The sequence below is a fragment of the Sardina pilchardus genome, chromosome 24, assembly GCF_963854185.1.
Source record: "Sardina pilchardus chromosome 24, fSarPil1.1, whole genome shotgun sequence".
Taxonomy (NCBI): domain Eukaryota; kingdom Metazoa; phylum Chordata; class Actinopteri; order Clupeiformes; family Clupeidae; genus Sardina; species Sardina pilchardus.
Genome location: NC_085017.1, coordinates 9886033 through 9913031, shown reverse-complemented (window position 1 = coordinate 9913031; position 26999 = coordinate 9886033). Strand labels below are relative to the sequence as shown.

General features: G+C 40.4%; 4 protein-coding genes across 6 annotated transcripts; 1 reads left to right on the top strand and 3 right to left on the bottom strand.

The window, feature by feature from the left end:
* Window positions 1-429: 429 nt before the first annotated feature.
* Window positions 430-8947, bottom strand: LOC134072672 (apolipoprotein Eb-like). 3 transcript variants are annotated; one of them, XM_062529467.1, is made up of 6 exons: window positions 2425-2510; window positions 2242-2290; window positions 1952-2099; window positions 1124-1411; window positions 729-897; window positions 430-674 (listed from the first exon to the last, which is right to left on the bottom strand). In XM_062529467.1, exons 2-6 carry the CDS (start codon window positions 2282-2284, stop codon window positions 579-581), a joined length of 744 nt encoding a protein of 247 aa, XP_062385451.1. In that variant the 5' UTR covers window positions 2285-2290; window positions 2425-2510; the 3' UTR covers window positions 430-578. The 3 variants fall into 3 exon arrangements, with proteins under 3 accessions (XP_062385451.1, XP_062385450.1, XP_062385449.1); XM_062529466.1 differs by lacking the exon at window positions 2425-2510 and adding an exon at window positions 8921-8947 and having other exon boundaries at window positions 430-897; XM_062529465.1 differs by having other exon boundaries at window positions 430-897.
* Window positions 5380-6805, bottom strand: LOC134073142 (apolipoprotein A-IV-like). The gene is made up of 3 exons (XM_062530126.1): window positions 6766-6805; window positions 6227-6383; window positions 5380-5959 (listed from the first exon to the last, which is right to left on the bottom strand). Exons 1-3 carry the CDS (start codon window positions 6803-6805, stop codon window positions 5404-5406), a joined length of 753 nt encoding a protein of 250 aa, XP_062386110.1. The 3' UTR covers window positions 5380-5403.
* Window positions 8948-10144: 1197 nt separating the features above from the next.
* Window positions 10145-11364, bottom strand: LOC134072928 (apolipoprotein A-IV-like). The gene is made up of 3 exons (XM_062529811.1): window positions 11316-11364; window positions 11005-11155; window positions 10145-10724 (listed from the first exon to the last, which is right to left on the bottom strand). Exons 1-3 carry the CDS (start codon window positions 11353-11355, stop codon window positions 10145-10147), a joined length of 771 nt encoding a protein of 256 aa, XP_062385795.1. The 5' UTR covers window positions 11356-11364.
* A 14593-nt stretch (window positions 11365-25957) lies between these two features.
* On the top strand, window positions 25958-26999 carry LOC134072854 (apolipoprotein A-IV-like). The gene is made up of 3 exons (XM_062529723.1): window positions 25958-25997; window positions 26103-26253; window positions 26420-26999. Exons 1-3 carry the CDS (start codon window positions 25958-25960, stop codon window positions 26997-26999), a joined length of 771 nt encoding a protein of 256 aa, XP_062385707.1.

Below are 26999 nucleotides of genomic sequence, written 5' to 3'. Positions count from 1 at the left end.
GCCATCATTAGACCTTTGTAGGTATATCACCAATGTAGGCCCTATGTTTGTCCTAAAGTAAAACTTAAAGTAAATACAATTGCTGAATTTATAGTTTAATGACTGCTCAAGTTGGCAATTACTCTGTGACAAGACGTCTCGAGACTACCTGCATTCAAAGCCAAAGCAAGCCAAATCTGGACAATGTAACAGTCAAGAGAAGAGTCTGGTGTATTTTAGTCATAATTTATTGTTTTTGTTTGTTTGTTTGTTTGTTTGTTTTTTGGAAAATATCTTTGTCACAGTCTCTCCCTAAAAAATGTGCTCTAGCTCATACACAAAGCTGCTACATATGACGTATGACTCAAATTTCACAGGGCCATGTTACACAACCAACAGGAAAAGCATGTACAGTATTACAATACTATATTAGAGAGGTTGTCACAGTCCTGGGCTTATACGTTTTTATTCATGACCATCTGGATGTGAAATAACAAGCCTCATAACATTTTCACTGTGTGGAACGTGCTTTTTAATGAAGAAAAATCACACACAGTCAGCCAAAGTGTGACACTCAAGGGGTCAAGAGTCCACTCCGTCTACATGTAGGAGTTCAGGTTCTCCTGAATCTCGGTGACGTATGGCTTGAACCATGCACTCAGCTCGCCCCACTTGCTCTCCAGGGTGGAGCGCAGGTTCTCGGAGGTCTTCTCCAGCTGCTGCTGGAGGTTGAAGGCTCCGACCTCCAGCTTCTCTCTCACATCCTCGGCTTGGGTCTGCACCATCTGGCCGATGGACTGGGCCTTCTCCTGGGCACGCTGGAGCACATCGGTCAGGTAGGGCTCCAGGCGCTCACGCAGAGATTCCACACGCTCGTTGGTGCGAGACTGCAGTTCACCGACATAGGTGTCCATTTTGCTTTAATGGGGGGGGGGGGGGGGGGGATGGTAAGCCATTAATAATAGGCTAAGTATAGGTAAATAAATAATACATTGTAAGCATTAGGCATTTTAGATGTTTGATTTAGTGATTTTGGGAGATAGAAATAAACATTGCATTATTGTGACTAAAAGTACAGAACATGGCTTGTGCGTTTTGTATGGAAGGGACAAAACAGTATACAAAACCAAAGACAAAAGCTTACTTGCGGATCTCCTCTGTGTCCTTGCCCAAGCGCTTCTTCAGCTTGCGGACGTAGATTTTCATCCGGCTGGCCACCTCATCGGCGTTCTGCTCTGCCATGCTCTGCAGCTCCTCGCTGTACTCTGCCGCCCTGCCCTTGGCCTCGTTCAGGTGGTCGCGGAGTTTGTTGCCCAGCAGTGTCATGTCTTGACCCAGCTTTTCAGCCGCATCCTGGGCAAAGGGCCCCAGCTTGTTTTGGAGGTCATCTCGGTACATATTCAGGTCTCCCGTGACGTCCTTGATGAGTTTGCTGGATACAACACACACACACACACACACACACACACACACACACACACACACACACACACACACCACGTTTACATGACAACTTCATCAAGATGAGTCTTTGACAGCATGAAAAATGCATAATAAACTTTTTTAGAATGGTAAAGAGGGAGGACTGTGTGCTCTAGTAACTCAAGGAGTTTGCCATGCCCCACGACATGTGAGCAGTGGTAGTGTCGTGGCTGAGGAGCTGGTTAGTCTATACTAGTAGCCTCGTTAATTTCCCAACTGTGCCTTTGAGTAAGGCACTTAACCCAAAGTGGCCCTTGTAATAATTATGAATTAACTGTAACAATTAATTAATTGATAGTAAGTCGCTATGGATACAAGTGTCAGTCAAATGAATAAGTAAATTAGAAATAAGTAATACTTAATAACAACACATTGCATTTATATATTGCTATTAAAGGCACCCTTTACAGTCTGCTTTACAGTGAAGGCAGAACCTCACTAACCACGACCAATGATGAACCAATGAACCAATAAGAGAGTTCAAACTCACTCCATGTCCTCGCTGAGCTGAGAGCTCTCGATGGTCTTCTTCATCTCCTCGGCTCTGGTGTTGATCTCCGCCACGTAGTCCCAGAAGCGGTCGACAGCCAGCTCCCATGGCTCCTTAGGCGCGTCCTGCAAGTACCAGGCATCGCAGCCTGCAAGGGAACACTTTCAGCTCAGCATCACAGGAAACTAACTGCTACTGTACGTGGATTAAAAAAATATATATATAAGGTTAAAATATGAAGTAGTTACAGGTTGCTAGTTACTTCTGTCATGTGAGGGATTTGAACTTACCTGAGAGGACTGTTAGAGCAACAATCACTGCTACAACCTTCATGGTGATCTAAAGAAGGAGAAAGAGAGACAGACAGCTTACAACTTCATAAAATACTCCATATTCCAATAATATTGCAAATTGGAATATTATTTCATTAGAATATTAAAAATCCAAAATGGTTAATTGGCGTGGAAATCTACCTGCTTTGATGTCTTTGGCCGTGAGGTGCGCAGAGTGAGTCAAGACGTGAGGTATTTATACCTAGCGAAACTCACGTACGTACATGTCTATGATCCCAATAATACTCCATGAAATGACGACCAATGTCCGAAGGTCCTCATAAAAGAAGCCCTATTTGTTTTTTTGGTTTTTTATTGCAGCGTAATCATTACATCGTATTCCACGTTGTATCATATTGGTGCCAAAAGGACATGGTGTCAATAAGTTGAGACTGACTTGGAAGAATGTTGTGTTGGTTTATTAGGTGAAAGTGGAATACATTTGTAGCCTTGGTTAACTCAAGGAAACTGTTAGCAAATTTGAATTTGCTCTGCAGATCCATCTGGATAAGAGCCCAGTGATGCCAATTTCCGAATTTGCAGTTTTACTACTTCCACATAACCAGTGAAATTACATTACATTACATTTGACTGACACTTTTTAACCAAAGTGACTTACAACATGGTGGAAACATTTTTAAGCTTTTAAGAGCAGTTTTAACAGCATATTTTACAACAATAAACAACAACCACAATCATTGCATTAATGAGTGTAGTAACATTACATTAGTGCCTTGAAGTCTCACCAAATTGTTTCGGAAGTGCATCAAACATCCTTTTTTTAATGCAGCTATTCACTCAGTTCTAAAGAAAATACACCTTCTTGGTTTGTGGTGATTCGGTAAAGGACCTCAGTAAGCTCCTTGAATTTCCCCTTGGGGATCAATAAAGTATCTATCTATCTATCTATCTACAGAATCTATCTATCTATCTATATATGTATGTATGTATGTATGTATCTATCTATCTATCTATCTATCTATCTATCTATCATCTCCAGAACAACCTGCAATGCAAATTCAAATCTGAGGTTCATCTAGGTTCACCCAGGCTAATACATTTCTATCACTAGAAAAGCACTCTGAGAGCGCAGACCTAGGGAAAACATGCCTCCTGGATCAAGACGGTGAGACGGATCATCCCCGAAATGTAATAGTTTTTTCCTTGGGTCATTTCAGACCTTTCCTGAAAATTTCATCGAAATCCATCCATAACTTTTTTAGTTTTATCTTGCGAACAAACAAACAGACAGACAGACAAACAAACCTCGATGAAAACCTCCTTGGCGGAGGTGTAAGAGCTGATGAGCATTACACATCCATATTGTATCAGGGTTTGATACAGGATATGTCATGCAATGCATACAATTGTAATGCATACTTACTCTCCATATCTACCTTTTCTGGTGCCTTTTCTCTTTCAAAATACTCTTCTATTAAATGTCAGTAAATGTATTTCATTTATATTAATCTTTGTCAACAACACTCTTTGTAGACAGATATTAGCAATGCACCAGGAAGTTCAGAGGGACAAGGCCATAGTTCTGCTTCTTAATGCACAAGAACACAGAAGACTTTGACCTAGTACAATGAGTTTTGTTTGCTAGTCTTATCATGTGTCAGTATTTTTTTTATTAGTTGTTGATGTTTTCTTGGCATAAATTATACATTAGTTCCCCTCTTGTCATGCAGGCCTTATTATTATTATTATTACAGTATTACTAACATCACCATCATCACTGTCTGTGTGTGTGAGTGTGGTCATCACAATCAATCACATCATTGTGTGTGTGTGTGTGTGTGTGTGTGTGTGTACATGTGCTGTATGTGTTTGTGTGTCTGCATGTCTCTCTCTCTGTCTCTCTCTCTCTGTGTGTGTGTGTGTGTGTGTGTGTCTGTGTGTGTGTGTGTGTGTGTGTGTGTGTGTGTGTGTGTGTGTGTGTGTGTGTGTGTGTGTGTGTGTGTGTGTGTGTGTGTGTGTGTGTGTGTGTGTGTGTGTGTGAAAGCCTTGGGAGTTGCATCTTACGTAATGATGGCCAGATGAATCTTGACTCCAGTATACCTGGGTACTAAACAATGACTCATTCCAAAATAGAGAACTACTTCCATCATAAAAAAACTTATAAGGTATTTCATAATTCTGTTTTAGATGGACTATTCTTCCACTGAATTTGCATATGTATTACCTTTTTTTTCAACTGCTTTTTTTTCAAATTTCTAACTCACAACAAAAAAATAACACTTGACACTGAAACGAAAAACTAACAGTAATTATTTCAAACACAATCTATCAAAATGCCATTTATTTGACACTTATTCACACTCAGTCCTCAATGTACAAACACTCAGTACTGAACCTGGCCTGTGAATAGATCATTGTATTTTGCTTCCTTTTCCCCCTTGTGTGCTGTAAAATACTGTATTCATGACAGCACAACAGAAAATTATTTGGGAAAAATTATTATTATTGGTTTCAATATTGCTTATGTTTTCTGTGTATTTCAACTTCTCTCAGTAGATTTTACTCATATTGAAATATACATGTACTACGAAGCCAATGAACAACAGCGGAGCTTTGAGTTTTGAGCAACAGTGTACATGATGTATCCAAAATGTTATTTATGACATAAGTGTTTGCTTTTAGGGATGTGTTTATGACATTCTGAATATTGTGTGTCATTTTGCGGGAGATCTGAGGCATTTTGCAGTTTGGGTTTTGTGTGTGGACTTTTGAAAAGTAAACACAAGAGTTTTGAAATGTGTGTAAACAGTTAAAAACTGTAATCAGTTGACACAGACCCCCTTTAAACACTAGAGGGCGCCCCACAAACCTGCATCTCAGCCGAGATAATTACAAGGCATGAGTGCCACACATGTTGAACCTCATAAGCACTGAACCATTGAGCAATTGTACATACAGTCATTGAACTTCACATTCAACCACTCAACTTCACATTGTTTTTTATTATTATCATTATTATTATTATTATTATTATTAATAATCATAGAGAAAATATAGAACAAATTAGTATAAAGACAGTTTGAATGACCTAGAGTTTTTCTTGCCATTTGCATGACCTGACTGACTGGGGCCTCTGGCCTCCTTTTACTGAAGCCTGAATTAACTACTTTTGTTGAGAGACTGAAAGAAAGCGATGAATTGGTTCTTCAGGTTCTCTCCCAGCTCTGTTCCAAAGCTAACAAAGGTCTGCTGGAAGGTCTGTCCTGCCTCGGTCATCTGGCTTTTGAGGTTCTCCACCACGGGCACGGTGCTCTCCCTCAGGCCCTGCAGGTAGCGGTCCATGGTGCGCTTCACCTCGTTGGCCTCAGCCTCCAGCTGGGCCTGCAGCTCGGCGACGCTCTTCTCCAGCCCGCCCTTCATCTCCTCGGCCGTCTGGAGCAGCGTGCTCCTCGCCTCCCCCGACTGGAGCATCTCCCGGTGGGGCCTGACGTCCTTCCTCAGCTCCTCCACCTGCCGCTCCATCTCCAGCCTGATCTCCTCGGCGTAGGGCCCCAGATGGGTCTTCATGGCGTCCAGGTCCTTCTCCACGCGGGCTTTCAGCTGCTCGGCCTCCTGGGATAGCTTGGCCAGCAGCTCCTGAGTCAGAGGAGTCACTTGGCTGTGCAGAGTCTCAATGTACTGATTGATTGCGTCGGCGGTATGAGACACCTTTGTGCTGGAGAGGGAGATGGAGAGAGAAGAAGAGAGAGATAAAAAAAAAAGTCAATCTCAGTGCTATGTTGTGATCAGAGTGTAAACAAAGTGTTCTAAAACAGATAGCTCTGATCCTTGATTATTATTGGCTGAATCACATTCGATGCTGTTGAAAAATCCAGCACAAACGCACCTTGACCGCAATTCGGCCTCAGTACGGCCTCTCGGGGCTTATTGCTTAATAAAAGATCTGAGCTACAACTGGATAACTAATATGTTTTGGACTTACTTGATCTCTTGTCCAAGGTCTGCTTTTCCAAGATTCTGGAGAGCAGATTCATGGATATTCATTGACTTTCTGATGTAATCCAAGAAATTGTCCTTTTTGAGCTCAAGCTGGATCTTGAAAGGTTTCTTGTTCAGTGCGTCACTTTCACAGTAGCACCCTGAGAAGATCAAAGAGCAGACACATTTAATGAAATTACCCAACATTTGGAAGAGAATGATCATATATACAGTGGTAGAGAAGAGAGATGAAGACCGTTGTAGGGACATAGCCTAAGCGTTTTCAACAGAGCTGTTTCAAAAATGAGCAATTGAGTGCAGGATTTAATACAAAAATATGTTTATGCCGTATAACACCACAAGTTACTTTGGGAACATTACTTTTGGGATGGTTCGTGAAGATGTACAATGCAAACATTGGAATATCAACATAATACACAGGAATGTGTGAAAGGATTGTTCAATGTACAACAACGGTTTTCATTTCCCTATTCTATCTCAATGAAGTTGATGACTTTTTGCAAACAATGCTATAATTCTTACCCACGAACAGGCTGAAGGTCAGGAGAGCAAACAGTTTCATGGCTGCAGTCTGTAAAAGGGATTAATAGTTAAGCAAACAGGATGATAAAACACATTTGACTTTATTCATTAGAACTTTATTTATAATGTAGAGTGACATAAGAGTGACATGACACTGTCACAAACATTATAAACAAGTTAATGACATAACGCTTCCGTCATTAAGAATCATTCGGGGTTTTTTGCCATGATGACAAGTTAGGGTTATGGTTAGGGTTCATGTGTCATGACAGTGTCATGTCACTCTTCTGTAGATACCTTCAAGTAAAGAGTACACAGACATTTTGCACATTTTGCACAAATACAAAAATGTGAAGAAAGGGCACTGCTGCACTTACCAGTGTGACATCCAAGAAGAGTCTCTGGAGAGTTCAACAAAGGAGGTTCTCTTTATAAGGAGCTTTTGTGGCAAAACAAAGTCCAGAAGTCTCCTTAAGATAGGACAGCTGCACAGCTATCTATACCACATCTGGTCAAATGTGCAAGAGCAATGCTTTGTCATTTATGATCAAGTCAGTGGGGAATGGGTGAGCGATATTGATCAGAGGAACTAAAGGAGAAATGCATTGTAATAACTTAAAGCAACGCTAAAGAGTTTTTCGTACCTTAAAATAATGATTCCAAAATCATTTCAGCAGTTCATCAACTCGTAACAGGGTGAACGGCACTTCTGCTTTCACTTTGCGGCCCTCTATCGGCTATAACCGCACTACGTAACTTTACGAGGTGGGGTAGTGTATCTGTAGCTCGATGAAATGAGACATCAGAAACTACAAATTTGACTTGCTTCGATGTCGCAATACATCATACTTTGATAAAATCATGCAACATTCTACCTTGTCTGTTATTTGCTGCAAACGAATAGCGTGTGTGCGACAGAGGAAAAGTACTTTAGTGTTGCTTTAAGAGTCTGAGACCTAATACACCAGAGCACTCCATCGTGATGACCAAAGAACCACAGCTGCTCACTTTGATGGCTGGCTGCTTTTCTTGGCCTTTTGGGGTTATACATTTCTGTGTGTCTGGAGCTAAAGGTCACTATTTCAATAAACAACATAAAGCTGATACACAAGGCAATAGGGGTGTGGCGGTACACAAATTTCACGGTTCGGTTTGTACTTTGGTTTGAAGTGATGATTCGGTTCAGTACAGTGTGCATGTACATTCTGCTAATCTCAAATTCGCTGACAATATTTTTGATACACAATGTGAATATTCTTAAAAGGGGTCAAATTATTTTTTTATATTAATTGACTAAACTGACATATGGTCTGCAGCTTTAATAGTTTGTGTGGGAACTCAAATTCAAAAGATGGTCCACAAGCAAAAAAGCCTTCTGTACTGTTAAAGACTACTGAACTTAATGTAGGGTGACCACGTCCCCGTTTTTGGTTGCCTGTCTCCGGGAAAATACAGAAAAACTATGTTCCCGTTTTTTGAAGATAAAACTTGTATGTATTTCAATTAGATTGATAGTGAAACTGAAAATGTCCCAGTCTTTTCCCGCATACAGTATTTGGGATTATGCCCCTGGTTTTCGGCGCGGACATCTGGTCACCTTAACTTAATGTCCTGTACCTAAACAGATTGGTACGAATACTGTACGTGTACCTTTACACCCCTAGGGCAACCTTTTGAACAATGTTATTGAGCGATGGTGCATCCTGAGTACAGTTGTTCTGGCACATCCCCATTGATATTGGGCCATATGTACAGTAGGCTGGGTGAACCCTTCTTGACCTGCCGGTGAATTTGGATTTTGCCTGGCAGCTCAGGCAGGAAACTCCCCTGCTACAAATTTGGGTCCAATCACAAACTAGCTTATCCAAAAGACGCACCGGATTGTTGGTCTGATTGGTTGAAGGACTATCCAAGCGTACGGAGTCATTTGAACTATGCCCACGCCTCTCTTGTGCAGTAGAAATAAAGACTATCCAGACTAATGTTCAATCTTAAACAATTGAGCTCAGTATGTTGACAGCCAGACTAAGCCACATGTGTTTATGCTGGATAATTTCAGTGTAGTAATCATCAGGAGGCAAATCATCATAATCATCCAATCAGAACACATTGAGCAGGCTATGTAGTTGTCTAACAGCATTGCTTTAAAAGTTACCTCATGTGATTGGCTGCACAGATCTTTTGAAGGTCCTTTTCACTGTGATGTGTGTTTTCAAAAATTAACCTACATGGGCACCTTCATAGTGTTTGTTGTGTAGTTCTCTCTGTTTGTATTATTGATGTTTCTGTTGATCATTGCTTCGTCCTACTTTTAGCAAATTCCTGGCTGCGAGCAGAACTCCAACTGTTTACATTATTTTGCAAGGCATCATGCATTGTTGACTATTATCAATAAACACACATTGAAGGTTATCTCACAGTAAAAGTAAAGAACACATAGTGCATAGCCATTCATTGTCATGGTCTTTGCAGAATGGTAATTTCACGTGGTCCAGTTGCAACAACTACAAGATCTCTTAAGTTATTTTGAAGAAGAGAAGGTGGAATAAATAATTGAAAGATTGATTTAAGATATTGTTATAAATGATAACCCATACTTTTGTGAACCCATCTTTTGACAGCTTAACACCTTGTGCTGTCTGATGTGACATGGGATAATAAATGAGTTCATATTATCAATATCAGTATCATATAATCAATTTCATATTGTTCTTGTAATGTGAAAATAGAACCAGAGCACCCGAGTATGAGAAAACAACATTAATATTAAATATATTGTTTATTTACTTTAGCTCATATTATGAAGAAAAATAAAAATGAAAAATATGAAAAATATGCAAATGCAAATATGAAAAATAAACACTGAATCAGATCAATTTATCACAGATGAACAATTTACAAAAACATTTTTCAACATTTTTTGGCATATACTGTACATCAATTCAATATATGTCTTGGAAATATCATCAACATTCACATCAATAACATCCGAGTTACTCCATTTCAAAGACTTTCACAGAGAGAGAAACATAAGTTCTGAGGAGTTTTAAAGAGTGAATGCACAGTCTGTTCAAAGGGATAAATAGTTAAGCAAACAGGACGATAAAACACATTTGTGACCCTGCAAAGTGAAACCAGTCGCTTTGGTAAAATTTACAAAATGAAGTTATTGTGCTCACATGAACAGCCATAAACTCCGAGAGAGAAACATAAGTTCTGAGGAGTTTTAAAGAGTGAATGCACAAGCAAAGGAGCCAACTGGAGCCTGTCTGGCTGAGCCAAGAGAGGCAAAGTTGGTCACATTTAGTTAGACAGAGCCGATGAATCTATTGAATAAATTAATTGTCCACTGACAATGGTCAGATTTGCGAGACTGTTCTTACTGGCGGGTCTTGGTGAAGGATTCCCACAGAGTGCTGAGCTGGGTCTTCAGGTCCTGCGCTAAGGGATCCAGCTTCCCCTTCAGCTCCTCTGCGTAGGGAGCCACGTTCTGCTGGAGCTCCTGGCTCTTCTGAACCAGCTGCATTTGGACGCTGTGGGCCAGGGGAGCGACGCTCTTCTGGAACTCCTGCAGGTGCTGGTCCACCCTCAGCTTCAGCTGGTCGGTGCGGGGCCCCAGCTGGGCCTGCAGGTCGGTCAGGCTCTTCTCCAGGCTCCCCCTCAGCTCCTCAGTCTTCTGCTGCAGGGTGGCCCTCAGGGCCTCAGAGTCCAGGGCCTCAGCGTAGGGGGTCACATCCCTCTTCAGCTCCTCCACCTGCTGATGGAGGTCCAGCCTGATCTCCTCAGCGTAGGGCTCCAGATGGGTCTTCATGGCACTCAGGTCCTTCTCCACGCGGGCTCTCAGCTGCTCGGCCTCATGGGATAGCTTGGCCAGCAGGTCCTGAGTCAGAGGTGTCACCTGACCGCCGACAGCTGCGGTGTACTGGTCAATAGCACCAGCGCTATCAGCAATTCTGGCACTGCAGAGAGTAGAATAGTTCAATGTACAGTATGTGCCAAGAAAAGAGAAAATTACAAATTAAATAATCTAGATTGCACAGCATTTTAAACATACTGTAAAATAAGGTATTGTATTTAAAGTGTAATAATAATAAGACCAATAATATCAAATAACATATTGCTTTGGATGAAAGTGTCTGGAAATACCTATAAGCAAAACCATAATTGTAAAAAGTAAATGCAATAAGCGGTGTGATCAGATGGAAAATGTCACATTCCATCCTTAATTCGATCTCTCACCTGAATTCCTGGCCTAGTTCAGACTGTCTGATCTTCTGCAAGACTTCCTCAGTGGTGAATGTCATCTTGAGAACATAATCCCAGAATGCATCTTTCACCTTGTCTATGTTGGACAGTGCCTGGTCCTGCCGCATGAGGTTGGCATGACAACCTAGTGGAGAATGTAGTAGTAATGGTTGAGTGAAGTGGTTTAAAGTAACAATTTGGAGAACGACATCATGGGTTTACAGGTTTAGATGTAAAGAGGCCATTTCTTTGAAGAATCTACCCAAATGTGTTCTTGTTTGGACTTTAATAACCCCCTCCCTTACCTGAGAAAACAGCAAGTGCGAGAACCAGAAAGACCTTCATGACTCCTGTTTCACGTCTAACAACAACAACAAAAAAACATCTATTAATTTATGAACTAATATACACGTACCACATCTAGGACATCAAATAGAAAAGAGAAGTGAATGTAATAGATCATCTAGTTGTACCTTGTCAGTCTGCTTGACTCTTTACTTCTGCTGTAGTTTATGAGCGTCTGTCTGGACTGAAATTCAGGGTTGTGTATATATATGATAAGATGATCATAATGCTGTGATGAGGAAGACAAAGTCCAGTGCAGAGTTGCCCTGCTGTCATTACGTTAGCTGGCATAACACGCCGGCGGGCCCTCTGAATCACCTAGACAGAGCCTCAGTTTACTACACGTACATTTGCATGTTTTCATTTGGTAGATGCTTCTTTCTTTTTTTTAAGTATATTTTTGGTGGCTTTTATGCCTTTAATCGGATAGGACAGTAGAGTAGAGAGAGAGAGACAGGAAGTGAGTGGGAGAGAGAGTTGGAGTGGGATCCGGAAAGGACCACAGGGCGGGAATCGAACCCAGGTCACCAGCGTGCGATGCCCCCGAACCCCCCCCCCCCCCCCCCCACAAGCAGCAGTAGGTTATACTAGTACCTCTGGATGTGTAATCATTACAATGATGTAGGGTGGTGATTATTTGTTAAAGATTTGTTAGCTGAACAAGAGCCTGTTGACAAACTTGTTAAATGACAAAAGTCCCCCAATCACTCGTTGGATATAGTGAAAAGGAAAGAGAGAACACATGCAACGATTCAGTTGCATTGCCATCTAGTTTCATAGATTAATAAAGAAACACTAGGACACATGTACATTTAGCTAAAGGTTGAAACAGCACATGTATAGACTGTGAGGAATGTAGCCCAAGACCAGACCAGACCAGAGTATTACACTAGAGCCACACAGAATGTTGAAGTTGCCTGACTTGAGATGGACCCGAGTGGAGTGTGTTTATTATGCGATATGAGCTGCAGGGATAATCGTCCAGAGACACAACATCACTACAGCGGATGACACTCCAACTCTGAACCATGGACTGGACAATGACCTTCAGTGTGCCCTACATCCTGATGTGTGTTAAGTGCCAAGTAACCACTGTTGATGGACTTATTAGGGCCCGAGCACCGAGGTGCGGCCGCTGAAGCAGCGGCTGCACCGTAGGTGCAAGGCCCTATTGCTTCTGCTCAGATTATTATTATTATTATCGTGGAATCTTCTTACCAAATTTGGTGGGCATATGTGTTGTATTAATCTGAACAACTTGTACATTGAAACTACACAGTGAATCTTAGAAGAATTTGAGTTATGATTATGATTGTGATTTTTGCACATCATGTATTTTGAAACACTTCTCCAAGACGGTTTATCGAAATCATGTAATTTCAGCAGTAAAATGATCTTGAGGGGTTGCCCGAGAGGAATTGCGAACAGATTTTTGAATTTTCAAAGCATATTGAAATGGCGAAGGTTTGAATTAAGGTGTCTTATTCAAGAAACAGGAAGTTGGTGTCATAGGCAGAAAAAAGGTTATAATTTGGATGCAATTTGGCAGCTACATGTGGAATTGCTACCTCTAGTCAGAGACAGAGCTCTGGCCTAAGGTGTGGCTTCGGGACTCTATAGCGCCACCTAGCAGCGCGTTGTATGTTGTGGTTGACACAAACATTCACGAAAATGAACCAAATTTGGTCGGATTGTGTGTTATTGCTATCTGTAGTCAGAGACAGAGCTCTGGCCTAGGGTGTGGCTTAGGGACTCTACAGCGCCACCTAGTGCTTTGTCTGTTGTGGTTGACTAATACATTATTGAAAATTAACCAAATTTTGGTGGGCATGTGTATTATTGCTACCGCTAGTCAGGGAAAGAGCTCTAGCCTCGGGTGTGGTTTAGGGACTCTATAGCGCCACCTAGCACATTGTCTGTTGTGGTTGACACATACATTCATGAAAATGGACCAAATTTGGTGGGCTTCTGTGTTATCGCTACCGCAGGTCAGAGACAGAGCTCTGGCCTAGGGTGTGGCTTAGGGACTCTGTAGCGCCACCTAAGGCATTTTCTGTTGTGGTTGACACACATATTAATGAAAATTAACCAAATTTGGTGGCTTGTGTGTTATTGCTATCGCTAGTCAGAGACAGAGATTAGGGACTCTATAGCGCCAAATAGCGCATTGTCTGTTGTTGTTGACATAGACATTCACAAAAATGAACCAAATTTGGTGGGCTTGTGTGTTATTGTTGCCGCTAGTCAGAGACCGAGCTCTGGCCTAGGGTGTGGCTTGGGGACTTTATAGCGCCATATATCGTGTTGTCTGTTGTGGCTCACACATACTTTCACAAAAATTAACCTAATTTGGTGGGCATGTGTGTTATTGCTACCGCTAGTCAGGGACAGAGCTCTGGCCTAGGGTGTGGCTTAGTTAGATTCCGGAATGTCACGGGTCCGGACCGCAGGTGCTCGGGCCCGCATCGCCGCTTGCGGCTATATTTTTTATTGTTATTACAGTGCATGAAAATGCACTGTACTGTTCTTCCTCGGTCTTCTTCTTCTTCTTCTTCTTCTTATTACAGTGCATGAAAATGCACTGTACTGTTCTTCCTAGGCTTTTTATTACAGTGCATGAAAATGCACTGTACTGTTCTTCCTAGGCTTTTTCTTATTATTATAGTGCATGAAAATGCACTATACTGTTCTTCCAAGTCTTCTTCCGCAACTTCTTATTATTCTTCTTCTAACGCACGCAATTCAGCTTGAACCGTTTAACGTAGAAACTTCATTCAAACGTTGTTGCGTAGGTCTCGCTTATGCCATGTGTGCTTTGTATTTTTCAACTTTGTAACTTTTATACTTTTTAAACTATTAGTTAAAAACTATTACAATTTCCCCCATAGACTTAACATTGCTCATTATGACATCATGGCAGCAATTAGAATCTTAAGCCAGGTGGCCGACCACCTGGGCACCAACTGTCAGTTTCTCTGGCTTTAAGCATACAGTCTCTCAGAAGACTACACATATCCTGTTAAACTGTTTCCTCTGTCCACAACTGTTTCAAAATAAAAGTCCTCACTGCAATAATACACTATTAAATCATTTAACCATTGAAACTACTCAACTATTTAACTGTTCAACCATTCCAACTGTCAGTTATCATCCACTATGCCTCCAGTCAACTACATGAAACCTCCATGTACCTAGCAACCAACATAGCAACCATTAAAATTAAGTGTTTATGACCGTTTCCATAGCAACCAACATGATTATACTGCAGTAACTTCTTGTTTCTTGATAGTGGCCACCATGGATACCTTAGCAACAAATGTTTCAAAATAAAAGTCCTCACTAGCAAGTAAGCTAGTTAGCATGGTTAACATAGTTAGCATAGTTAGCATTTTTAGCATAACTGTGAAAAATCATCAACTAAGTTAGCTAATCAACCTGGTTAGCATTGTAAGCATATTTAGCATTGTTAGCATAGTCAGCATTTTTAGCATTACTGCTAGAAATCATCGGTTAAGCTAGCTAATCAACCTGGTTAGCATTGTTAGTAAAGTTAGCATTGCTAGCATAATTAACATTTTTAGCGTAACTGCTAGAAATCATTAGCTAAGTTAGCTAATCAACATTTTAACATGAATAGAAATCATTAGTTAAGTTAGAACTGGAATGTTTCATCTTTAAACTGTCTACCTTCACACTATCAACTCTCTGTAAACTATGCAACCACCATGTTTACCCTAGCTACACCTTAGTAACCATATCTACATTATCTATCTATTTTTGCATTTTCATGCACTGGTAATTCCTTGGAATTGCATTTCTAGTTCTTCTTCTAACGCAGCCAATTCAGCTTCAACCGCTTAAAGTAGAAACACCATTCAAATTTTGCCGCGTAGGTCTTACTTACGCGATGTGGGCTTTGTATTTTTCAACTTTGTAACTTTTATACTTTTTAAACTATTAGTTAAAAACTATTACAATTTCCCCCATAGACTTAACATTGCTCATTATGACATCACGGCAGCAATTAGAATCTTACTCCAGCTGGTCAGCCACCTGGGCACCAACTGTCAGTTTCTCTCAGGCTAGAGCATACAATCTCATACAAGTGCATACAATCTCTCTGAAGACTACATATTCTGTTCCCCTGTATCCTCTGCGCACAACAGTATCAAAATAAGTCCTCCTAATTCCATCCAACTTTATATCCATTCATCTTCTTCAAACCATTCACTCATCCACCCATTCTAAACAGTCTGCCTATCAACATCAATTAGACGCTCTACATTCAACTTTTAAACAATCTACTCTGTCTCAGGCTGGCTCTCTTAAGACTAGCCAGTTAAATTGATTACACCTGTATCTGTATCCACTACTCTCAGTAGAGAGCTGTGTCTCTCCATTCTACAAGAATATAAGGCACATTCCATCCAACATTCTATCCATTCATCTTCTTCAGACCATTCACTCATCCACCCATTAAACTGTCTATCAACATCCATTAAACAATCTGTCTATCAACATCCATTAAACTCTCTGTCTATCAACATTAATTTGACTATCTACATTCAACTTTTAAATTATTTACTCTGTCTTAGGCTTTAAGAGTACACTGGCTCTCTTAAGACTAGCCAGTTAAATTGATTACACCTGTGTCAACTACTCTCAGAGAGCTGTATCAGTGTCTCTCTTAACAAGAATATAAGGCACATTCCATCCAACCTTCTATCCATTCATCTTCTTCAGACCATTCACTCATCCACCCATTAAACTGTCAATCAATATCTATTAAACAATCTGCCTATCAACATCCATTAAACATTCTGTCTATCAACATTAATTAGACTATATACAACTTTTAAAGTATTTACTGTGGGTCCCTCTCAAGCAGCGTTTATATGTCCTGTTTCACTACTTCCTCTGTCCACAACTGTTTCAAAATAAAGGTCCTCACTGCAATAATACACTATTAAATCATTTAACCACTGAAACTACTCAACTATTGAACTGTTCAACCATTCTAACTGTCAGTTATCATCCACTATGCCTCCAGTCAACTACATGAAACCTCCATGTACCTAGCAACCAACATAGCAACTATTAAAATTAAGTGTTTATGACCGTTTCCATAGCAACCAACATGATTATACTGCAGTAACTTCTTGTTTCCTGATAGTGGCCACCATGGATACCCTAGCAACAAATGTTTCAAAATGAAAGTCCTCACTAGCAAGTTAGCTAGTTAGCATGGTTAGCATAGTTAGCATTGTTAGCATAGTTAGCATTTTTAGCATAACTGCAAAAAATCATCAACTAAGTTAGCTAATCAACCTGGTTAGCATTGTTAGCAAATTTAGCATTGTTAGCATAGTTAGCATTTTAGCATTACTGCTAGAAATCATCGGTTAAGTTAGCTAATCAACCTGGTTAGCATTGTTAGTAAAGTTAGCATTCCTAGCATAATAAGCATTTTTAGCGTAACTGCTAGAAATCATTAGCTAAGTTAGCTAATCAACATTTTAACATGAATAGAAATCATTAGTTAAAGGGTCACTGCACCCTAAAATAGGTTTTTTGAGCTGTTGATTGATTGAAAATACTCATAAGTGGTGAACTGTACTATTACCAGGGTTAATATTGACAAAAATCGTGTTTCTCGACAAAAGTAACATTTTGTCTGATTTTGTATTGGAGATATTGCTCTCTCGCGCATACTACCGTTTGAAAACATGCCATGGCATGTTGGTCCAAAATACTATTGGAATGCTGACGTTGTCCTGCACTTCTAGTCCGACACTACGTCACCGGGTCGTTACAAATTAGGACTGAAACGCCTGCTGCCCTGATTAGCCTACCTGTGATAAGCCATGTCTGCAGCACTCATTCCCAGATTGACACGAAATCACCATGATTGATTGGTTGCAGCAATGCTGCACTCTCTCTCCAAATTTCAGAACGTCTCGCCCATTTTGAAAGCCGTTTTCAGAAATGTGAAGTGGGTGGAGTTATGGGGTGAAGTGACTCTTTAAGTTAGAACTGGAACGTTTCATCTTTAAACGGTCTACCTTCACACTATCAACTCTCTGTAAACTATGCAACCACCATGTTTACCCTAGCTACACCTTAGTAACCATATCTACATTATCTATCTATTTTTGCATTTTCATGCACTGGTAATTCCTTGGAATTGCATTTCTAGTTATTAATCCAACTTCTTCTAACGCTCGCAATTCAGCTTGAACCGTTTAACGTAGAAACTTGATTCAAACTTTGCTACGTAGGTCTTACTAAGGAGACCTGTGCAATATATTTTTCAACTTTGTAACTTTTATACTTTTTAAACTGTAAATTAAAAACTATTAAACATTTCCCCATAGACTTAACATTGCTCATTATGACATCACGGCAGCAATTAGAATGTTACGCCAGGTGGCCAGTCCAGGTGCAGCAGCTCTCTCTCTCTCTCTCAGGCTCTTGAGACTACATTTTCTGTTCCCCTGTATCAACTGTATCAACATAAGTCTTCCTAATTCCATCCAACTTTCTATCCATTCATCTTCTTCAAACCATTCACTCATCCACCCATTCTAAACAGTCTGCCTATCAACATCAATTAGACAATCTACATTCAACTTTTAAACAATCTACTCTGTCTCAGGCTTTAAGAACAAACTCTGGCACTCTTAAGACTAGCCAGTTAAATTGATTACACCTGTATCTGTATCCACTACTCTCAGTAGAGAGCTGTGTCTCTCCACTCTACAAGAATATAAGGCACATTCCATCCAACTTTCTATCCATTCATCTTCTTCAGACCATTCACTCATCCACCCATTAAACTGTCTATCAACATACATTAAACTCTCTGTCGATCAACATTAATTAGACTACATTCAACTTTTAAATTATTTACTCTGTCTCAGGCTTCAAGCATATGCACTCAGGCTCTCTTAAGACTAGCCAGTTAAATTGATTACACCTGTATCAACTGTCAGTTTCTCTGGCAATAGGCATACAATCTCTCTGAAGACTACATATCCTGTTAACTGTTTACTCTGTCCACAACTGTTTCAAAATAAAAGTCCTCACTGCAATAATACACCATTAAATCATTTAACCATTGAAACTACTCAACTATTTAACTGTTCAACCATTCCAACTGTCAGTTATCATCAACTATGACTCCAGTCAACTACATGAAACCTCCATGTACCTAGCAACCAACATAGCAACCATTAAAAGTAAGCGTTTATGACCGTTTCCATAGCAACCAACATGATTATACTGCAGTAACTTCTTGTTTCCTGATAGTGGCCACAATGGATACCCTTGCAACAAATGTTTCAAAATAAAAGTCCTCACTAGCAAGTTAGCTTGTTAGCATGGTTAGCATAGTTAGCATTTTTAACATAACTACAAAAAAATCATCAACTAAGTTAGCTAATCAACCAGGTTAGCATTGTTAGCAAATGTAGCATTGTTAGCATGGTTAGCATTTTTAGCATTACCGCTAGAAATCATCGGTTAAGTTAGCTAATCAACCTGGTTAGCATTGTAAGTAAAGTTCGTATTGCTAGCATAATTAGCATTTTTAGCGTAACTGCTAGAAATCATTAGCTAAGTTAGCTAATCAACATTTTAACATGAATAGAAATCATTAGTTAAGTTAGAACTGGAATGTTTCATCTTTAAACTGTCTACCTTCACACTATCAACTCTCTGTAAACTATGCAACCACCATGTTTACCCTAGCTACACCTTAGTAACCATATCTACATTATCTATCTATTTTTGCATTTTCATGCACTGGTAATTCCTTGGAATTGCATTTCTAGTTAAACTTCTTCTTCTAACGCTCGCAATTCAGCTTCAACCGTTTAACGTAGAAACTTCATTCAAACGTTGTTGCGTAGGTCTTGCTTATGCCATGTGTGCTTTGTATTTTTCAACTTTGTAACTTTTATACTTTTTGAACTATTAAATAAAAACTATTAACAATTTCCCCATAGACTTAACATTGCTCATTATGACATCACGGCAGCAATTAGAATGTTACCCCAGCTGGTCAGCCACCTGGGCACCAACTGTCAGTTTCTCTCAGGCAAGCATACAATCTCTCTGAAGACTACATATTCTGTTCCCCTGTATCCTCTGCGCACAACAGTATCAAAATAAGTCCTCCTAATTCCATCCAACTTTATATCCATTCATCTTCTTCAAACCATTCACTCATCCACCCATTCTAAACAGTCTGCCTATCAACATCAATTAGACGCTCTACATTCAACTTTTAAACAATCTACTCTGTCTCAGGCTGGCTCTCTTAAGACTAGCCAGTTAAATTGATTACACCTGTATCTGTATCCACTACTCTCAGTAGAGAGCTGTGTCTCTCCATTCTACAAGAATATAAGGCACATTCCATCCAACATTCTATCCATTCATCTTCTTCAGACCATTCACTCATCCACCCATTAAACTGTCTATCAACATCTATTAAACAATCTGTCTATCAACATCCATTAAACTCTCTGTCTATCAACATTAATTAGACTATCTACATTCAACTTTTAAATTATTTACTCTGTCTCAGGCTTTACTGGCTCTCTTAAGACTAGCCAGTTAAATTGATTACACCTGTATCAACTACTCTCAGAGAGCTGTATCAGTGTCTCTCTTAACAAGAATATAAGGCACATTCCATCCAACCTTCTATCCATTCATCTTCTTCAAACCATTCACTCATCCACCCATTAAACTGTCAATCAATATCTATTAAACAATCTGCCTATCAACATCCATTAAACATTCTATCTATCAACATTAATTAGACTATCTACATACAACTTTTAAAGTATTTACTGTGGGTCCCTCTCAAGCAGCGTTTATATGTCCTCCCTCGCTCCTCGATCCTCAATGATCTACATAAAGAAAGATAGAAGAAGGGCTAGACTATCCCATTGTTGCCGCTCCATCATTCTTTATGTAGATCAGTGAGGAGCGAGGGAGGACGTGTAAACGCTATATGAGAGGCACCTTCTGTCTCAGGCTTTAAGCATACAATCTCATTAAGACTACAGATCCTGTTTCCTCTTCCACTTCCTCTGTCCACAACTGTTTCAAAATAAAGGTCCTCACTGCAATAATACACTATTAAATCATTTAACCATTGAAACTACTCAACTATTGAACTGTTCAACCATTCCAACTGTCAGTTATCATCCACTATGCCTCCAGTCAACTACATGAAACCTCCATGTACCTAGCAACCAACAGAGCAACCATTAAAATTAAGTGTTTATGACCGTTTCCATAGCAACCAACATGATTATACTGCAGTAACTTCTTGTTTCCTGATAGTGGCCACCATGGATACCCTAGCAACAAATGTTTCAAAATAAAAGTCCTCACTAGCAAGTTAGCTAGTTAGCATGGTTAGCATAGTTAACATTGTTAGCATAGTTAGCATTTTTAGCATAACTGCAAAAAATCATCAACTAAGTTAGCTAATCAACCTGGTTAGCATTGTTAGCAAATTTAGCATTGTTAGCATAGTTAGCATTTTTAGCATTACTGCTAGAAATCATCGGTTAAGTTAGCTAATCAACCTGGTTAGCATTGTTAGCATTGCTAGCATAGTAAGCATTTTTAGCGTAACTGCTAGAAATCATTAGCTAAGTTAGCTAATCAACATTTTAACATGAATAGAAATCATTAGTTAAGTTAGAACTGGAACGTTTCATCTTTAAACTGTCTACCTTCACACTATCAACTCTCTGTAAACTATGCAACCACCATGTTTACCCTAGCTACACCTTAGTAACCATATCTACATTATCTATCTATTTTTGCATTTTCATGCACTGGTAATTCCTTGGAATTGCATTTCTAGTTCTTCTTCTAACGCACGCTATTCAGCTTCAACCGCTTAACGTAGAAACTCCATTCAAATGTTGTCGCGTAGGTCTTACTTACGCGATGTGGGCTTTGTATTTTTCAACTTTGTAACTTTTATACTTTTTAAACTATTAGTTAAAAACTATTACAATTTCCCCCATAGACTTAACATTGCTCATTATGACATCACTGCAGCAATTAGAATCTTACGCCAGGTGGCCGGCCACCTGGGCACCAACTGTCAGTTTCTCTGGCTTTAAGCATACAGTCTCTCAGAAGACTACATATCCTGTTAACTGTTTCCTCTGTCCACAACTGTTTCAAAATAAAAGTCCTCACTGCAATAATACACTATTAAATCATTTAACCATTGAAACTACTCAACTATTGAACTGTTCAACCATTCCAACTGTCAGTTATCATCCACTATGCCTCCAGTCAACTACATGAAACCTCCATGTACCTAGCAACCAACATAGCAACCATTAAAATTAAGTGTTTATGACCGTTTCCATAGCAACCAACATGATTATACTGCAGTAACTTCTTGTTTCTTGATAGTGGCCACCATGGATACCCTAGCAACAAATGTTTCAAAATAAAAGTCCTCACTAGCAAGTTAGCTAGTTAGCATGGTTAGCATAGTTAGCATTGTTAGCATAGTTAGCATTTTTAGCATAACTGCAAAAAATCATCAACTAAGTTAGCTAATCAACCTGTTTAGCATTGTTAGCAAATTTAACATTGTTAGCATAGTTAGCATTTTTAGCATTACTGCTAGAAATCATCGGTTAAGTTAGCTAATCAACCTGGTTAGCATTGTTAGTAAAGTTAGCATTGCTAGCATAATTAGCATTTTTAGCGTAACTGCTAGAAATCATTAGCTAAGTTAGCTAATCAACATTTTAACATGAATAGAAATCATTAGTTAAGTTAGAACTGGAATGTTTCAGCTTTAAACTGTCTACCTTCACACTATCAACTCTCTGTAAACTACGCAACCACCATGTTTACCCTAGCTACACCTTAGTAACCATATCTACATTATCTATCTTTTTTTGCATTTTCATGCACTGGTAATTCCTTGGAATTGCATTTCTAGTTATTTATAGTTGATTTGTTTGTTATGTCTATACTGTGTGTCATTTGTGTTTTAGTACCACACTGGTTTTTCCAGTAAAATGCCTTGAATCTGTTGATTGTTATGTCATATGTGTGAGTCTCAATCTGTCAATTCCTTTCCACAAATCTCACCAGAAATCATTGTTTATGAACATTTTGAAAAATAACCGTTATTTTTCAAAATGTTCTTATGGGGGATGGCACGTCCCGGTAACCTGACTCTCGCCAGATCCTTGTAGTTCGCTGAGCTTCACACAAGGATCTGGGACTTCGCGATAGGAGATGTATTTCAGAAGGCGGGGCCTTGTAAAAAAATCCTTGTATGTGATTGGATAAACCACTTGTCCGTTATCTTGAATGACGTGCTAGGCTATTTCAAGCTCTTTCCAAACCCGGTCGGAAGAAGAGTAAAAACATCCTTGCCACCAATAAATGCCTTCAAAACCATTCTCTGTTCATCTGTTAAAGAATGACTACTCGATAGATTCGACAAAACGGTTGAAATAGCAGAATCAATGTCAGCACACGACTCCTCGCTGTGTGCCGCCATTGTCGTTTGAATCAGACAATCGTTTCGGTGCTACGTCACATCTATGAAATCCCGCCCGGCGATCCTGATTGGTTCATTATTTTTTGCTCCCCTGAAGGAGTTTGCATTGCTTTCAATCCCAGACCCTTGTGTGGAGCTCAGCGAAACGCCGAAACGCATGATGGAACTACAAGGATCTAACGTCCCGAAGCCCTAGCTTCGATGAGTTACCAACTTTCTGTGGCATCTGGGGCCCTTTTCACATCTGTGCCGGTGGTTCAAAATCCATCCTTGACTGCTGCCCATGTATTAACACGGGGTCATCCCTATGTTCCCCAGGTCCTATGTTCCCCGGTTTTCCCCCAAAAGGGTCCTATATGTTCCCTGGTTGCAAAACATACCGGGGAACATAGGACCCTTTTTGCGAAAACTGGGGAACATATTACCCTTTTTTAAAAATGAAGAAAAAAAGGGTCCCATCTTCCCCGATCCCATCCAAAGTGGAGAACAGAAGACCCTGGGAACATAGGTAAGCGCTCTCTATTAACTCCAGTGCCTAAAGGGAATTAAAGCAGTCTTGTGTTTCTGCAGATAAGGTTTTCTTAGTTCACCTGAATCCATAGTGATGTAACTAGGCTTTGACGTGATGATTTGACCTTGGACTAGAAGGACCTTAACAGAAATGTGTTGTGTAGACCAGTTAATCAGTTAAACGTGTGTCCTCCAGTGACTAATGATCATCCTTTTCTTGGGTTTATCCTATATTCTGCCTTCAGGTATCGACAAACACTCAAAACAATACATCAACTTGTGTACTCAAACGTGTATTTCCCCTATATATTTTGTGTTAATCATAATTACAAATTTAACTTGACAGTTGATCAGTTAGAGATGGACTCCTTTCCATCATTTCTATGCCCTTGGGTAGTCCGACACATACTGTATACCTGATGAAGTGCATCTCAATTCTAAGGCTTTATCAGGCCAAAACACATCTCATCATCCCATTTTCAGTCAATAACAAACAGCTCATCATAGCCATATAGTGGCCAACGATGAGTGCATAGTTGCATAATTCAGTGGATCTTTACATAATAGCCAGTGACTCACATATAGGCTACACAACGTGTCATATTTACATGTCCACGTCAATGCACAGGTATTTTTATGACTGCTATTGATAACTGTTATGGCTGATTGTGTCTATATATGCTGAATGCACAGCAAGGTGAAGCGTATATGCCACATGAACTTAACATACTTCTTCTTATCAGCTGCTCTTTCACCTATTTGATGGTGTGACAGCATTGCTCGCGTAAAGAATCCATAGAGACTATATTTCTTTGATGACCTGGCCAGGCATGGCTAGGTGACCCTTCCCTTACTGTCTATATCTGACATTTTACTTGAATGAAATTCCTGTGGACTTTTGTGTTTGTGATAAGCAATCTGTGTAGATTAAGTAAGGGATCATGTATGGAGCACTGGTCATTATCTGGGAAGTCCCGACAGGCCACTGGGCGCGAAGGGGTCTTGGTTTGCCCTGACAGAACTTATTTTACTGACAATGACGGGTGTTCATAATTATCCCACTTATTATACGACTACTTGCCAAAACGGAAAAATAGACTCTACATGATATGTCTCTTTACATGAATTTGTTACAGTTTTGCTGTGGCTTTTGCTGAGAAACAAATAGTTCCCAACACACACTGAACTTGAATCAAGCATTCTTTAGGAGTCAGGACACAGCTGATCAACCGTCTGCTTTCACTTCTGAATGAAGTTCCATTGCAAGAAGTGACCAAACTACTTGGGGAGTGATGTGGAAGATTTGAAAAAGAAACACAAAACCCATTTTCCATTAAAGTGACTAGTGCACTGTTCTGCAGCACTCTAAAGAGCAGTGTAATTATGCAAATGAATGAGTGTGCTAGGCCTAACAGACTCAGTGATAGAATCATATGCTGTTTGTTTTGGCATGTAGGCTATAACTGACAGCAAAACTCAGTCCACTGCTTCCTGAAAGATAGACTGCAAAACGTTCAGGCTCTTAGGAATAAAAAAAAGTAAAAATTATAATCACATCAGTGCAAAAACAAAAAAAGACCCAATGAATGATGATTTTATATTCAATCCTGTGTTCTCCATGAGATTATGGACAGACAATCCCTGAAATATCTTACAATGTAAAACACACAAGCAGTGTTTTTGTTCTTCTTCACGGATGGATGGATGGATGGATGGTGTTGAGATATTGTGTCGTATTACATTTAGCAGACAGGTTTGACACACAGTATGTGAATAACATTACAAGGGCCGTTATCCCTGAAGTTAACTCAGAGTTAAGTGCCTTAGGAGCACAACGTTGGAAGCCAGGTATTGAACCCAACTTTTTTTCAGGCTCTACCTCCGCTTCAGCCCTCTCTGACTGTATGCTAGCCCAGCTCCTTAGCCACTGCGCTACCACAGCCTGGCCCATAGGCTAAGGGCCAACCTGAAGCTCTACTAATGTAGAGCCCTTGCATGTTTGCCTTTTACTTTCAGACCATAACAATGTTGTCAATGGGCTGCTAATTCATTGATGGTTTTCAAAGGTATCCGCCGCCTGAGAATTCTCTGACACCTTTGTCTCCAGAGTGCAAATATACGTGTGATGTGGAATGTGTGACTAGACTGGTCATAAAAGAAGGGCAGTGTGCTCTGATAACTCGGCAGTGTCACCACACGCATTGACATGAGGGCATCCTCCAACCGTGGACTTTGTAGCCTTCATCACAGCTCTCTGATCTGCATATATACTGCACTAGTGTTAGCTACTGGGCACTCACTCCAGCTCACTCGTAGAGAGAAACGATAGGAAACCAGTTCACTGTTACAGGTAAGGAACCATATGCGCTGTCATACTAGCCTATAATCAATAATATTTGTTTCATTTCAGCACACTATTTTGCTGTGTATGATGTAATATTCTGCCATTGTTTTACTAACAGAAGATTTTTCACCATCATCATTTTCGTCATCATTTGGTACCACTCTAGAAGCTAAGGAGGAATCATGAAGGCTTTCCTGATCGTTGTACTTGCTGTTGTTTCTGGTAAGGGAGATTCTCTCTAAATGTTTTATTTAGACATTTAAACATAATATAACACCAACTAATATGTGTCTTCGTGAGCTGAATCTATCGCTTATTGTTCTACAGGTTGCCATGCCAACCTTATGTGGCAGGACCAACCCATGCCCAATATGGACATGGTGAAAAATGCATTCTGGGATTATGTTGCCAAGGCGACACTCACCACTGAGGAAACCTTGCAGAAGATCCGGCACTCTGAGCTGGGCCAGGAAGTAAAGTAAGTGACACCTTTTTAGCAATTTTAGCTGTGCACTATTTGTCTTTTAAACCAACACTGTACAATTCAAATGCAAGTTCACAATCCAAATCCAATCCAAATTGGTTTCAGCAAAAGTATGTTGTTTTCAAGGGCTACTTTAAATGTTGTTTCTTTCTTTCTGCAGTGCCAGAATTGCTGAAAGCGCTGGTGCTATTGACCAGTACACCGCAGCTGTCGGCGGTCAGGTGACACCTCTGACTCAGGACCTGCTGGCCAAGCTATCCCACGAGGCCGAGCAGCTGAGAGCCCGCGTGGAGAAGGACCTGAGCGCCATGAAGACCCATCTGGAGCCCTACGCTGAGGAGATCAGGCTGGACCTCCATCAGCAGGTGGAGGAGCTGAAGAGGGATGTGACCCCCTACGCTGAGGCCCTGGACTCTGAGGCCCTGAGGGCCACCCTGCAGCAGAAGACTGAGGAGCTGAGGGGGAGCCTGGAGAAGAGCCTGACCGAGCTGCAGGCCCAGCTGGGGCCCCGCACCGACCAGCTGAAGCTGAGGGTGGACCAGCACCTGCAGGACTTCCAGAAGAGCGTCGCTCCCCTGGCCCACAGCGTCCAAATGCAGCTGGTTCAGAAGAGCCAGGAGCTCCAGCAGAACGTGGCTCCCTACGCAGAGGAGTTGAAGGGGAAGCTGGATCCCTTAGCGCAGGACCTGAAGACCCAGCTCAGCACTCTGTGGGAATCCTTCACCAAGACCCGCCAGTAA